The sequence below is a fragment of the Pan troglodytes genome, chromosome 15 (assembly GCF_028858775.2).
Source record: "Pan troglodytes isolate AG18354 chromosome 15, NHGRI_mPanTro3-v2.0_pri, whole genome shotgun sequence".
NCBI lineage: Eukaryota > Metazoa > Chordata > Mammalia > Primates > Hominidae > Pan > Pan troglodytes.
The window spans coordinates 92,556,895-92,570,869 of NC_072413.2; the positions used below are offsets into that span (position 1 = coordinate 92,556,895).

Below are 13,975 nucleotides of genomic sequence, written 5' to 3' on the forward strand. Positions count from 1 at the left end.
CAATCTGAAGGGCCATTCTCACTCCCACCATGCCCCTGCTAACAGCCCTGAGTCTGTTTCCAGGCAGTGGGCGAGCAGGTCTTGGGAACTTGCCCCAGGTTACTCACCTCCCAACTGCGAAAGAATAGGGCTTTGGTTCTTCCCGCACCTGTGGAGTCGGCACACTGGATTCGCACCCTTCCCCGAGTTCTGGCCAGCAAGCTTCTTGCCCTGTTCACATTGTTACAAATTTCAGCTGGAGACTTCCTCTTTCCTGTGGCATTTTCCCCCACACCTCTGGCCACCCTCCCAAAGGGCTCCTGTGGAGCCATGCAGGAATGGCCTGCTTGAGATCCAGCAAGCTCCCAGGGCCTTTCCCGCTGCTTCCTCTACCCCTGTATTTCGCTTGGCTCTCTAAATTGACTCAGCTCCAGGTAAGGTCAGAAACTTCTCCCACAAACTACACCTTCATTTTCCCCAGTGGGGGTGTGTGTTTCATAGCAGAAGGTCTCCCTTTCCCATTTCCACAGTTTGGATACTCACAGTATTTGGGGGGGTCTCCTGGGTCCTGCAGAAGCAGTCCACTTCCTTCAGAGGGTCTGTGTGTCCTCTCAGGATTCCTGGTTTGTTCTTGAAGTCATTCTGACACTAAAATTCACCATGCAAGCCTCCGCATGCTGCTCTGTCCATCCGAGTCAGAGCTGCAATCTAGTCTTGCCTCTCATCCACCAGGATGTTCCTGAATGAAGTCTAATTATTGTTTTTTATTCAACTGACCCTAACATAGGACTTGTTCTGTGCTAAGCAATGTGCTAAGCTGTGAAAGTTAGAGGGAAGGACACAAATTCAGGAAGAAAAAGGAATAAAACACTGTGCTTGCTTCCTAAAAACCCATAGTCCAGCAGGGACATCATATGTGGTAGTCTGAAAGTATATCCACTTTCAAGATGACTCTAGTCTCAGTTCCTGTCCAACTGCAACCTCATAAGAGACCCTGAGCAAAAATCACCCAGCTGAGCCCAGTCAACCCCCAGAACTGTAGACATAGCAATAATAATGACAAACAACTGCCATTGTTTTATGCCGCTAAATTTGGGGTGGCTTGTTTCCCAGCCATACATAAGTAGGACGTATGTGTATCCTGTGTAACTATGTATCTAAAAGCCAGATAGAAAATTATGAGTTTAAGAGAGGGACAGATAATTAGACGTAGAGTTCCTGAGAGTCTAAACAGCCCACCTACCCCTTGTAGCATTTCCAGGCAAGCATCAAGCCCTGAGCCCCTCTAACTCCAGGGATACATATTGTGTTGCATGAGTGTTTTGTTGAAGCTCTGCACTCTTAAGATAACATGGGGGAAGCACTTCTCTCCTTCCTCTTTGTAATTCCCTCTCAGTCTCCACCTCTCAACACCTTTCAGTCCTCTTTCACATGAGTAAAGCATTTAAGAATCAGGAGACCTGTTCTTGACCACCTACTCTGGAATTTTTGCATGGAGCTCTCTTTGGATTGTAGCATCTATAGTCTTCCTACCTCCATCCAAACCAAGACTGGAAGAGCTTTGTTGTTGCTGTTCTGTATGAGCACATACCCATTTCTTACAAGACTGGAAGGAAACCAATTATATCTAGTCATAAGCTGAACACCAGGTTTGCAAATGATTTTATTTTCTTCTCCAGGTTTTTTTTACTTTCCCATATTTTCCATGATGACCATTATTATTACATTTCCAATCGAATTCAAAACAAGGACAGCCTTTTTAAGGGCAGATTAAATTCCTGGCTCCATTTGGAATCCAGGGAATGGGAAGGGGATTGGGAGCAGTTAGCAGGAGGGCAGCATAAGTGGAGCCTGTGCTGGAATGGGAGACCAAGACAGCCATTGAGAAAGGGCTGGGTTGCAATTTAGGATGCAGTGGAGCAGAGGAGGGTGTCAGGGAGTGGGATTCATGCCTACAGCACAGTTCAGGCAGTTTCTGGGATGCTGGAAAAAGCGGCTCCCTGCCGGGGACATCAATGGTGTCACAGCAGCTGCCCCATCTGGCCCAGTGGTATTTCCTAGGGGCAAAGAGAAGCAGTCAAGCCCTCTGCTTCCCCACATCCACCCTGGCCTTCCTGGTCAGGCAACTTATCCCTGCTTCCTTAAATCAGTACTTGCCAAGAGTGTTGCAGATTTTAGGAGCTTGCCACTGGAACACCTGAGCAGCACCTCTGAGCAGGGCCTTTGCCATCTCTTCATTCATTCATTCATTCATTCACTCAATGACTGACTTCTGTTAAGCATCTTCTATAGGCCAGGCCTGTTCTAATGTGCCCAGATATGACTGTGACACAATTTATTGTCCTCTGGGACCTTACAGATGATTAACAAGAAACACTTGGCCTTCAAATTGTAACAGGCAAGGGTTCAACAATCCTGAAGCCCTCCCAGAGACCTTAAGACAAGAAGCAGCCAGGCTGCTAGGCAGGACTGAGGCTGGAGCTAGCAACTGAGCCCAGCCTGCAGCCACACCAATTGCCGTCATTCCCTCCTTCTCCTGCAGGGTCCAAGTCAGTAGCTCCCACTACATGCCTGAGAGTTCTTTCCACCTTTCCTTTATATGGGCCTGCTCTTTGCAGGAAAAAATAACTGCCCTAGCCCACAGGGACTGCATGGACTTCATGGGATTCAAGAATCTCCCTAAATTGTAAAACATACATCTGTGCATATTTCAGGGAGAGTTCAAAGCTTTCTTGAGATAATCAGGACCACAACTCAAAACAAGTTTAACAACATGGTTTCAGCCATGTATACACCTTTGGGGATAAATGAGTAATGTACAACCCATCTGAAATAATACGACAGACTAACTCACGCTTCCACTGCACGCACTATGGCCAGATGCTATTCTAGGACTTTACAGATGTCAGTTTACTGATCTTGTCGACAACCCTGAGATTTAGGGGCAATTATTACCCACAGTTTACAGATGAAGACACTGAGGCAGAGTTAAGTAACTTAAGTAGTGGTGGAGTCCAGATTCAACCCAGACAGTCTGGCTGTCCACCACTGCTGGGATGGGAAGGGAAGAAGGAAGCACCCATTAAGATTAATACGGGGCTCAGAACATTTAAGAGTGCTGCCCCCCTGCCCTTAATATCAGTTTTCTGATTAGTGATTATTGCTTCTCATTTGACACGTGAAAAACTGAGGTTCAGAGAGGTGGAGTGACTTGCCCAAAGTCACAAATCTCAGCAGTGAGGGAGCTTGTCTGACGCCAAAGCCCAACCTCTGTCCAGAACATCCCAGGGGCAGACGCCAGAAACTAAAGGGCAGTGACTGTGTGCTCATGGCAGGGACAAGCTGTCCATCCCCTGGGCTGCAGCCAAGCATACGCTAACCCCTGGAATCTGTGGCATCAGCCCCCAACTCACTGAAGAAGCAAGACTAAAAAAGCAAAACCCCAGACTGTAGACCATTGTAAGGGGAATAATGTATTTTCACATCCATCAGAGCAAAAATCCGTGGCCATCTTTCACTCATTGACTCACTCAGTCAGCATCCATGGAGCATGTCCCCTGCACCACATTCTGCCCTAGCGTGTGGTACAGCAGTAAGCAAAGCAGCAGCTGCTATTCCGGTGGCAGGAAAAGTCTGTCCACGTGGAGAAGCAGCAGATGCTGGGAAGGAACATGGGCTTCATGTTCAGTGGCCCCGGTGCAGACCCTGACTCTGGAATCTGAGCTAACAATGTCTCCGGGCTTACATTTTCTCATGTGTAAAATGGGCCAAGCTTAGTACACCTAGAGTGTATAGGCAAGGGAAAGAGAGAGATGAGTGAGGGAAAGCGAGAATCCACTGAGACAGTAGCTCTCACTTTGCCTGACCTGCTAGCTTCCTCTCTTGTCCTGGTGTTGACCCATTTTGGACCTCAGGCCAGCTGGCTCCAGGGCTGTGCTTGTGCCTGCTCTGCCATCCCCGTGTCTACATCGCTCAGGGCTCCCAGCCCACTATGCTGCTCAGTGGTGTATATTTCACTTACCTTAAGGCCCAACGACCTGGAAACACATCCAGAAAGTCTGCTAGAGGATGCCTGAATGGTCAAGGTCATCTCAGTCAGGGCACCCAGGGCCACATTGCTCCCTGCAGTCCTTCCCCACATAGCTTGAGAAATGGCTGCCCCAGGAGGGTGCAAGGGTGCAAGGGTACAAGGGTGCAGGGATTCACTGATTACTGGGGAGAGAACAAGTTCAATTCCATGGTTAAAGAAGAAAAATGCAAATTGAATACCCGGCCCAAGGAGGTTCCTAGTCCCACCCCATGCCACCCTTGCCCTGGGATGTACTGTCCTTATGGTCTGACCTATGAGATCTCAGTGGACTCTATCCTCAGAAATCACAGAGTCCAGGATTGCAAACTGGAGGCCCTGCCCACAGGTGGGTCTTGCCTGGCCTGTAGAGAGCTGGCTCTCTCACTTCCACACATCCCCACCATTCCCCACCATGGCACCATGGAGTCTTCCTTACCTGATCTATGAAGGCGCTGGAGCTTGCTGCCCCCTGTCTGATCCAGCCCCTCATGTTGTAGGAGGGAGGTAGGCGACTGAAGCTCAGAGAGGGAGTAAATGAGCTCAACTTCACACAGCTAGTGAGGGGCTGGTTGGAGACCAGATTCTCCAAGTGGTTCCCCGGGCCCTCGGGGAGCAGCAAGGGCCAGGCGAACCTCCATGCACTGCACAAACATGAAGAAGTGAACCCTCTTGGGGTTCCCCAGGTGGGAAGTGGGGTGTCTTCTTGGGAGGGGGTGAACCAACTTCTGGTGAGTTTTCCTTGTTGAGGCAATGCTGCACCCGTAGCCTGTTTGTTAATAATTACCCGGTCGGGAGAGAGTGGGTGGTACTGAGAAGGCCTGGTTTGACCAGTCCTCCTGGGCTTGATAAGACAGAGCTGAGACAGCCACCCAGGGGGTCCACTCCAGGACAGACTGTGCCGTGAGTAACCCCCTGAGACAATGGAGAGGAGAGACTCTAGAGGGAGGGTGACCAACTGTTCCACTTTGCCCAAGACTGAGAATTCTTCTGGGATATATTTTCAGTGCTAAAACCAGGAAAGTCCCAGGCAAGCTGGGACACTTGGTCACTCTTGCTAGAGGTGAGAAATACTCAGGCTAGAAAGGCCCCGACCTAGGGTCCATGGGCACTGGTGGGTGACTATGCCCGGAGACCCAGAAAAGCCTCCCCCAGGGACACACAGCTGGTACAGGGCGGCACTGACTGAGGGCCAAGGTCTTCTGGCTGCCAATCCAGGTGATCTTGGGGAGCTCATGCCGGAGGGGAGGTGTGTCTGTGAGTGATGCGGTCCTATGTATGTTTCTAAATGATCCCTCCAACTGCTGAGTGGAGAACAGAGAGCAGAAAGACTAGCAAGCTTTCTGCAAGGGTCTAGGTCAGGGGTCAACAAGCCACAGCTTGTAGGTCAAATCCGTCCTACTGTCCATGAGCTAAGAATGCAAGATGTAAAATATAAATATAAAATATAAGTGATAAGTATAAAAGATAAATATATAAAGCATTGAAAAATCAATAGAAGAACATCATTTTGTGACACAGGAAAATAATATGAAATTCACATTTCAGTGTCCGTAAGTGAAGTTTCACTGAAACACAGCCACGCCTGTTCATGCATGTCCAGTCTGTGGCTGTTTCCAGCTGCCACAGCAGAGTTGGGTAGTGGCAGCAGAGACTGTGTGGTCTGCAAAACCACAGATATTACTATCTGGCACTTTTCAGAAAAAGTTTTCTGAGCCCTGGTTGAGGATCATAGCAATAGAGGGGGTGAGAGGCTGAAGAACCTACAGGAGAGTCTAGGAGTTGGAGACCAGCTTGGGCAGCATGGTGAGACCCCGACTCTATAAAAAATTAGCTGGGTGTGGCTGTGCATGCCTGTAGTTCCAGCTACTTGGAAGGGTGCATGCCTGTAGTTCCAGCTACTTGGAAGGGTGAAGTGGGAGGATCACCTGAGCTCAGGAAGTCAAGGCTGCAGTGAGCCATGATTATACCACTGCACTCCAGCTTGGGTGACAGAGTGAGACCCTGTATCAAAAAAAAAACAAAAAAAAAACAAAAAAAAAACAAAAAAAAAAAACCCCAACCCTGCAGGTCATGGAAGTGGATTAAATGGATTGTGGGTAGATAGAAGCCTAGAAGCTTTTTGGCCTGACAACCGGATACTGGTGGGACCATTTGATGGGGCAGGAGCAGATTTGGGGGAGAAACTGGAGTATCCTTTCTTGGACAGATGTTCATTATGAAACGGGTACCAATTCTATCCCCGCAACTTTGGGCAGGTCACTTATTAAACATCCATGTCCTTGTCTGTACGGGGTAACAATACAAAGACCAGTTCTACTGACCTCTACAGGGGTGGGAGGGTCAAACTAAATGGCATGAAAGTGGTTTGTAAACCATATAAAGCACTCCACAGATGTTTGTGGAGCAGACCCTAAAATAAACTCTGATGATTGCCATCCTCCATGCAAAATCACTGCACTAATGAAATCAACTCATCTGAACGACAAGTGTGGGAGAAGCAGCACCTGAGTCTGGGGATGTGGGTTCTGGCTGGGATATGTGCTAGGTAGGTGACTTGGGTGAGTCACTTTGGGAGTCTTCATTTCCTGCTCTGTTGGGTGAGAATGGAGTCTAGTGCTGTGCAGAGCTCACACAGGTGGGAAACACAATGACATGATGGACACAAGGAGTGTGCCTTGTAAGTCTAAAACATTGCCATCCAATAGTGTTGCTGTCACCATACATGTGGAAGGTGGTGGGTGTTACATTGCCTTTCACAAGCCCATCTGCAGGAGTTGAGGGTGTCACTCACGATCTCCGGGTGCTGGCCCACTGCCAGCCTTCTCAGTAGGGCCAGGTGTTCTGCTGGGGGAATTTCCTGGGCATTCTCTTCCCTCCCATAGGCCTGAGAGTGCAGAGGATGCATCTTATCGACTACCTGCTCCTCCTGCTGGTTGGACTACTGGCCCTTTCTCATGGCCAGCTGCACGTTGAGCATGATGGTGAGAGTTGCAGTAACAGCTCCCACCAGCAGATTCTGGAGACAGGTGAGGGCTCCCCCAGCCTCAAGATAGCCCCTGCCAATGCTGACTTTGCCTTCCGCTTCTACTACCTGATCGCTTCGGAGACCCCGGGGAAGAACATCTTTTTCTCCCCGCTGAGCATCTCGGCGGCCTACGCCATGCTTTCCCTGGGGGCCTGCTCACACAGCCGCAGCCAGATCCTTGAGGGCCTGGGCTTCAATCTCACCGAGCTGTCTGAGTCCGATGTCCATAGGGGCTTCCAGCACCTCCTGCACACTCTCAACCTCCCCGGCCATGGGCTGGAAACACGCGTGGGCAGTGCTCTGTTCCTGAGCCACAACCTGAAGTTCCTTGCAAAATTCCTGAATGACACCACGGCCGTCTATGAGGCTAAACTCTTCCACACCAACTTCTACGACACTGTGGGCACAATCCAGCTTATCAACGACCACGTCAAGAAGGAAACTCGAGGGAAGATTGTGGATTTGGTCAGTGAGCTCAAGAAGGACGTCTTGATGGTGCTGGTGAATTACATTTACTTCAAAGGTGAGAGTCAGATCATTGGTATATGCTAAATCCACACCACCGCCTCCAACCCACTAATTTGTTGACTGGTTAAATATATTTTTACAAAAATGTAAGTAAAAACGTTGTGTCTGATAGGGTTGAGCGACCCTCAGGGAATGCAATGTGAGAATGTTGTATGTTGAAGACTCTGTAGTATTGAGGTTTCCATTCCTTCCTATCTTTAGACATATTTTCTTCATAAAAATAATGTATAAAATGCATTATAGCCAGTGATCATTAGTTGAATTGCTGGATTCATATCTGAGCTCAGCCTCTACCAACAGTGCAAACAAGTCAGCTTGTTTGCTCAAAGCAGGGATAAGACAAGTCTCTAATTCAAAGGTTGGCTTTGAGGATCAAATGATTAACCCATGTATATACTCCTTAGAAAAGGGTCTAAAGAGATGGGCAAACTATAGCCCATGGGCCAAATGTGTTCAGCCACTGGTTTTGTAAATAAAGTTTTATTGGCACACAGCCAGGCCCATTCATTTATGTATTGTCTGTGGCTGACTTCATGCTACAATGGCAGGTTGATTCATTACTGCAGAGATTGAATGACCTGCAATGCCTAAAATAGTTAATATCTCTATAAACTTTTTGGTTTTTTGACCCCTGACCATTTTATGTACTCAATAAATAGCAACTACAATTCATCTAATGATAACAATGCTCATTTTGAAGCTTTAAAAATATGTAAAAGCATAAAGGAGAAAGTAGACATAATCTCTAGTCCTACCACTCAGAGGCAACAAATGTTAATGTTTTAGCATCTTTTCTTCACCTTCCATTCACACACATATATGTCCACACAGTTGATTTTGCAGTGTGCAAACAACTTTGTACGGTGTGTATTAGCCAGGGTTTCATCAGAGAAGGAGACCCACCTCAAGTCAATGGTAAGGAGATCATTATAGGAATTAGGCCCCACACAATTGCGGCTGGGAAAGTGAAGGTCTAGAGGAAAGAAGAGTTGGAAGGACAGAGAGAAAGTTGCCAATGTAAGCGGACAAGTCAGAGCTTAGAGGGGAATCTATATGCCAGGTTCAACCAGCCATCAGAGTGCTGCCATGGAGGGGAGCATCACTGCATAGTTTCTGGTGGTAGCCTGGGGCTGCTGTTGTTTAGTGGGGTTAGACTTGGGAAATGAGCTTGGAGACAAGGGCAAACTGGAGCACACAGAGCACTGCTGAGTCTGACCATCATCATATCTGACTACCAGGGCCTTCAGAGAGCAATCTACTTCGAAATCTCACAGTTCTAACCAGCCTGAACCCAAAATCTACAGGGAACAAAATTCTAGGGAGCAAATCCCAGCCTAATGATTCAGCCAAATTAGTCATCCCATGTAATTTGCATGTGGAATTTTCATGCACCATTGAAAAGTTTTTTTAAAAAAGCTTTGTTTTGAGGCTGGGCGTAGTGGCTCACACCTGTAATTCCAGCACTTTGGGAGGACAAGGCAGGTGGATATTGAAATCAGGAGTTCAACATCAGCCCGGCCAACATGGCAAAACCCTGTCTCTACTAAAAATACAAAAAAAAAAAAAAAAAAAAAAAATTAGCCAGGCCTCATGGCACATGCCTGTAATCCCAGCCACTTGGGAGGCTGAGGCAGGAGAATCGCTTGAACCCAGGAAGTGGAGGTTGCTGAGATTTTGCCACCACACTGGTCTGGGTGACAAAATGAGACTCTATCTCCAAAAAAAAGTTTTGCTTTGAAATAACAAAACTTTTAAACTTAAAAAAAAATTAACTAAGGAAGGAAGAGAAACAGTAGTATGGGTTTCACTGTCAGGAAGACATTGGTTAGAATCCCAGATCCCTTGCTATTCCCTGGACTAAAATTCCTGGCATGGAGGCCTTAGTCCATTCACCCTACCTGCCACCACCTCACTGCACATCGCCTCCTGTCCTTGCTTCCCTCCTCACACTGCAGCGATTCCATGGCCATCATTATGGTCACTTCCTTGCAAACACTCTGAACTCTTAACTTCCTTGGTTTTCCCTCCCTCTATCATACTTACCCTCCAAAGCTGCAAACCTGCTTAAACCTAAAGGTCTAACTAGTCTACATCTGCACCCAGAAGCTGAATGTGGTTGAGGAAAAACATCCAACGGGGCTGATGGTCTCACTTGAAATTTGTGAATGCAAATTTTCATTGATATCTCTACACTGTCCAGCAATTCTACCTACATATCTCCACTCTCCAAAACAACTATAATAACAGATTCATCCTTCTCAAATGTCCTCCCCACTCATGACTTTCACTTAACAATCTTGTCTCACTTTTCATTGAGAAAACGGAATCAGTTAAACAGGAAATCTCTCATCTTCTCACCTCCAAATCTACTCACCTCCAAATCTTCTCACCTCCAAATCTACTCACCTCCCTGCATTTGAACCCACAAGCTCAGATGCCCTCCTCTCATCATGGCAGTAGTGACCCACCTCTTATGGAAGGCTGACCCCTCTGCTCATACTCTGCCATCTCCTCTCTCCTTCTCAAGGATGCTCACCTAACAATGAACCCCTCTTTCCAGCACCCCTTGTTTCTTCTCTATCAATCCTACTCACATATTAGAAAATGAACATCCTCTGCTATCTCTCATTTTAAAATTTAAATGAGGCCTAAGGGATCCATTCCCCAGGCATGTCAGGTTTTGAATGATCAAAATGGGACACCTTGATGGGCTCATAGGGCAGGATCTGGAGCAACTGTTTCTGTAGCTCAGAACACCAGATGGCATTCCCTGGCTGGAGGACTAGCTCTGTGGCCTGCAGATGTCCTGTACCTTCTTTTCATCTTCCCTTCAGCCCTGTGGGAGAAACCATTCATTTCCTCAAGGACCACTCCCAAAGACTTCTATGTTGATGAGAACACAACAGTCCGGGTGCCCATGATGCTGCAGGACCAGGAGCATCACTGGTATCTTCATGACAGATACTTGCCCTGCTCGGTGCTACGGATGGATTACAAAGGAGACGCAACCGTGTTTTTCATTCTCCCTAACCAAGGCAAAATGAGGGAGATTGAGGAGGTTTTGACTCCAGAGATGCTAATGAGGTGGAACAACTTGTTGCAGAAGAGGTAACCAGTGTGCTATGGGGGCTGAATCTACAGTACTATCCATCAAATGTACCTTTCTAATGAAAGACAGTGCCCCAAAATAGAGAGTGATCACCAAATTATGAGAGAATTCTCACTTGCTCTGAGACCTTCCATGGGCTTCCTTTAAATGATGAACTCTCCTGTTATATTTAAAATATGACTTCCCCCTCATTAGGCAAAAAAGAACCACAGTAGGAGTTCAGAGTCCTGGGCTCTAGACATAGCTCTTCCACTGCACAAGACTTGGGTCAAGTGACTCTTCCTCTCTGGGGGGTTACCTCTGTGCAATGAAGAGGTAGCCCTTCTGGCCCAGAAGCTTGACTAAGCTGCCATAGTGGGACTCAAAAAAACTCCATCCACCTACCCAAGGAATTAATAGGAAGGCTTCCCATCACTCTGGTTATGATTGGAAAAAGTCTTCAACCATATATAAGAAAAGGATCCTAGCCCAAGGGCACATGTGGATAGAAAATTCACACAACTTTCATGATGGAGAGACTCCAATCCAAAGAAATTAGCTGGTTCAAAAAGAATAAAACCCACAGGGCTATAACAGAGGCAAAGGCAAAACTGCCACCTGGCGAGGCTTACATCTGTCTCCCTGGGCACCTGAACACCCACAGGAAGCAACCTCTGAAGAGGGGTTCCCAAGGACAGGAGATCCCACAGACAGCAGGGCCTGGGTACAAAGGAACCTGGCCTTTCAACATCCATTTGTGGGAGGTGGTCTGAGCCGAAGCTGTTTGTGGGGACAGAACTCAGATGGAATAGAGCCAGCTAGAGAGGGCCACCAAGGAGGGCTCTGCCCAGCAGGGATCCTGGCTTGTTCATTAATCTAATGTTCTAACTCAATGCCCCTTTCAGGAATTTTTACAAGAAGCTAGAGTTGCATTTTCCCAAGTTCTCCATTTCTGGCTCCTATGTATTAGATCAGATTTTGCCCAGGCTGGGTTTCACGGATCTGTTCTCCAAGTGGGCTGACTTATCCGGCATCACCAAACAGCAAAAACTGGAGGCATCCAAAGTAAGTCGTCAACAGTCAGCAATCCCTAGAGAACTCGGTAGGGCAGTGCCCATGGGAGCTGCCAGGCGATGGGGCTCCCAAGCTGCCACATGGAGTCTCAGAGCCTGAGTGTGTTCAGTCATCTACAGGCATCAGCATCCACCAATCAACCAGCCCTGGACATGGTGCTAGGTGCTGGAGATATAGTGTTGAACCAGCCCCTGCCCTCAGAGAGCTCTCCCAGTCTAGTCAGGGACACAACGTCTTCATAGAGAGATAAACACAATGATAGAAAATGGAGGAGGGGCCGGGCATGGTAACTCATGCCTGTAATCTCAGCACTTTGGGAGGCCAAGGCAGGCAGATCACTTGAGGTCAGGAGTTCGAGACCAGCTTGGCCAAAATGGTGAAACTCCAACTCTACTAAAAATACAAAAATTAGAATGGTGTGGTGGCGGGTGGTGGGCACCTGTAATCCCAGCTACTCAGGAGGCTAAGGTAGGAGAATTGCTTGAGCCTGGGAGGCAGAGGTTGCAATGTGACCAGAGATCAGGCCACTGCACTCCAGCCTGGGTGACAAAGTGAGTGAGACTCCATCTCCAAAAAAAATAAAAAAAGAAAAAAAAGAGGAAACAGAGAGGAGAGACACAGGTGAGGCTGCATTGGGTGCGTCTGTATTAGGGAGACTTTGCAGATAAGAGAAAGAGACTCAAGACTTCTGATAAGAAAAGTGCACGAGGGGGTAGAGCCTTGGGTTCAAGCTTGAATTCCGGTTCTTCCTCTTATGGTTATTGAAGGGGTACTAGTTTCTGAATTTATTTTCCTCACTTCTAAAATGGACAGCATACTGCTGACCTCTTAGGATGGCTATGAAGATCAACTAAGATGCATGCAAAGCCCCGGGCACAGAGCAAGTGCTCATTTAATGAGAGCTACCGTGATTGTGTGTGGCAGGAGGTCTCTAGCCCAAAAATCCGCCCAAATGAAATTCTTGCTGTGTTATCCCCAAGAAATGGCCTTGCAGGCTGTTATGTGCAATGTTATTCCCTAGCAATTTCTGGCTCTCGCAGTCTTGTCCAGGCCCCCTCTCTTGCTGGCTTGGAGATAATGCTTGTAATTTTCCTCCCAGAGTTTCCACAAGGCCACCTTGGACGTGGATGAGGCTGGCACTGAGGCTGCAGCAGCCACCAGCTTCGCGATCAAATTCTTCTCTGCCCAGACCAATCGCCACATCCTGCGATTCAACCGGCCCTTCCTTGTGGTGATCTTTTCCACCAGCACCCAGAGTGTCCTCTTTCTGGGCAAGGTCGTCGACCCCACGAAACCATAGCCCTCCCAGGGCTGCTCATCTGTTGCAAGCAGGAGGGTGCGGCAGGGGAGGGCTGGGAGTGAGTAGCTCTGTGTTTAGAGTGGGGGACAAGGATGACGCCGAAGGTCCAGGAGTCCAGGACAGCAGGTGCTGGTCGGCAGGGAGCGGGGAGCGGCACTGAGATGGGCAGGGCCTGGACATTCCACACCCTGGTGCTGTGCAGCCTCTGGCAGAGCATCCAACCTCTTGCAGCAAGTTTCTGCCTCTGGAAAGGGGGCGGGCCCTTTTCACAACAGGGTGGTTGTACCGAGTAAACAACACGATGCCATGAAGACCCTGGTTCTGTGTCTCGCACGTGGTAGACACTCAGTAAATGCGTCCTCTGCCTGGCCCTCCTGGGTTTGCCCCAGACTCCCCTGGCAGACCTGGTCCCAGACACAAGGTATGAGAGCTCCAAGTCCTGTTCCAGTAGGTTATCCAGATTTATGGAAAGGAGACTGGGTGTGGGCAGTCAGCTGCCTCAGGCAGGGCTGGTACCTTGCTCCAGAGCAGGGGCTGAGAAAGCCACGGAAGGGCAGACACCACCAGGGCGGCTTCCACGGGGACCTGGTCAGAAGAGCCCAGTGAGGCACTGTCCCCTCCTGTGGCTACAGAGATGTGACCCGTGTCTCTCCCAGGACAATGGCTGCGGCCAAAGAGCACAGTGCAGACCCAGAGACTCTTGCTTTTACATCCAGGCTCTGTGCTCTGGATCTTCAGGCAAATCCTCACCCTGTTGGGCCTCAGTTTCCCCACCTTTCTGGCCCAGGTGGTCCAGCTCAGACTGGTTGAGTATGTGGGGTGGATCCTCCCAGAGTCTGTGAGAATAAACCACCCCCTCCACAGGGCAAGGCAGGTGGATGAGATGTGGTTCTGTTTGCCCTTAGCCTTGGT

At 48.5% G+C, this 13,975-nt stretch overlaps 1 protein-coding gene and 1 long non-coding RNA gene across 5 annotated transcripts; one reads left to right on the plus strand and one right to left on the minus strand.

The window, feature by feature from the left end:
• Positions 1-1,624: 1,624 nt before the first annotated feature.
• On the minus strand, positions 1,625-4,790 carry LOC107968242 (uncharacterized). Its single transcript, XR_001709310.4, has 3 exons — positions 4,485-4,790; positions 4,001-4,191; positions 1,625-2,036 (listed from the first exon to the last, which is right to left on the minus strand). It is a non-coding gene; the product is annotated as an uncharacterized LOC107968242 (long non-coding RNA).
• A 68-nt stretch (positions 4,791-4,858) lies between these two features.
• SERPINA4 (serpin family A member 4) lies at positions 4,859-13,374 on the plus strand. 4 transcript variants are annotated; one of them, XM_016926678.3, is made up of 6 exons: positions 4,866-4,948; positions 6,116-6,272; positions 6,931-7,596; positions 10,436-10,709; positions 11,595-11,754; positions 12,863-13,374. In XM_016926678.3, the coding sequence occupies exons 2-6, from the start codon at positions 6,203-6,205 to the stop codon at positions 13,061-13,063; spliced, it is 1,371 nt and encodes a 456-aa protein (XP_016782167.1). In that variant the 5' UTR covers positions 4,866-4,948; positions 6,116-6,202; the 3' UTR covers positions 13,064-13,374. The 4 variants fall into 4 exon arrangements, with proteins under 4 accessions (XP_003314549.1, XP_016782167.1, XP_522941.2 ...); XM_003314501.6 differs by lacking the exon at positions 6,116-6,272 and having other exon boundaries at positions 4,859-4,948; XM_522941.6 differs by lacking the exon at positions 6,116-6,272 and having other exon boundaries at positions 4,895-5,263.
• The last annotated feature ends 601 nt before the right edge of the window (positions 13,375-13,975 follow it).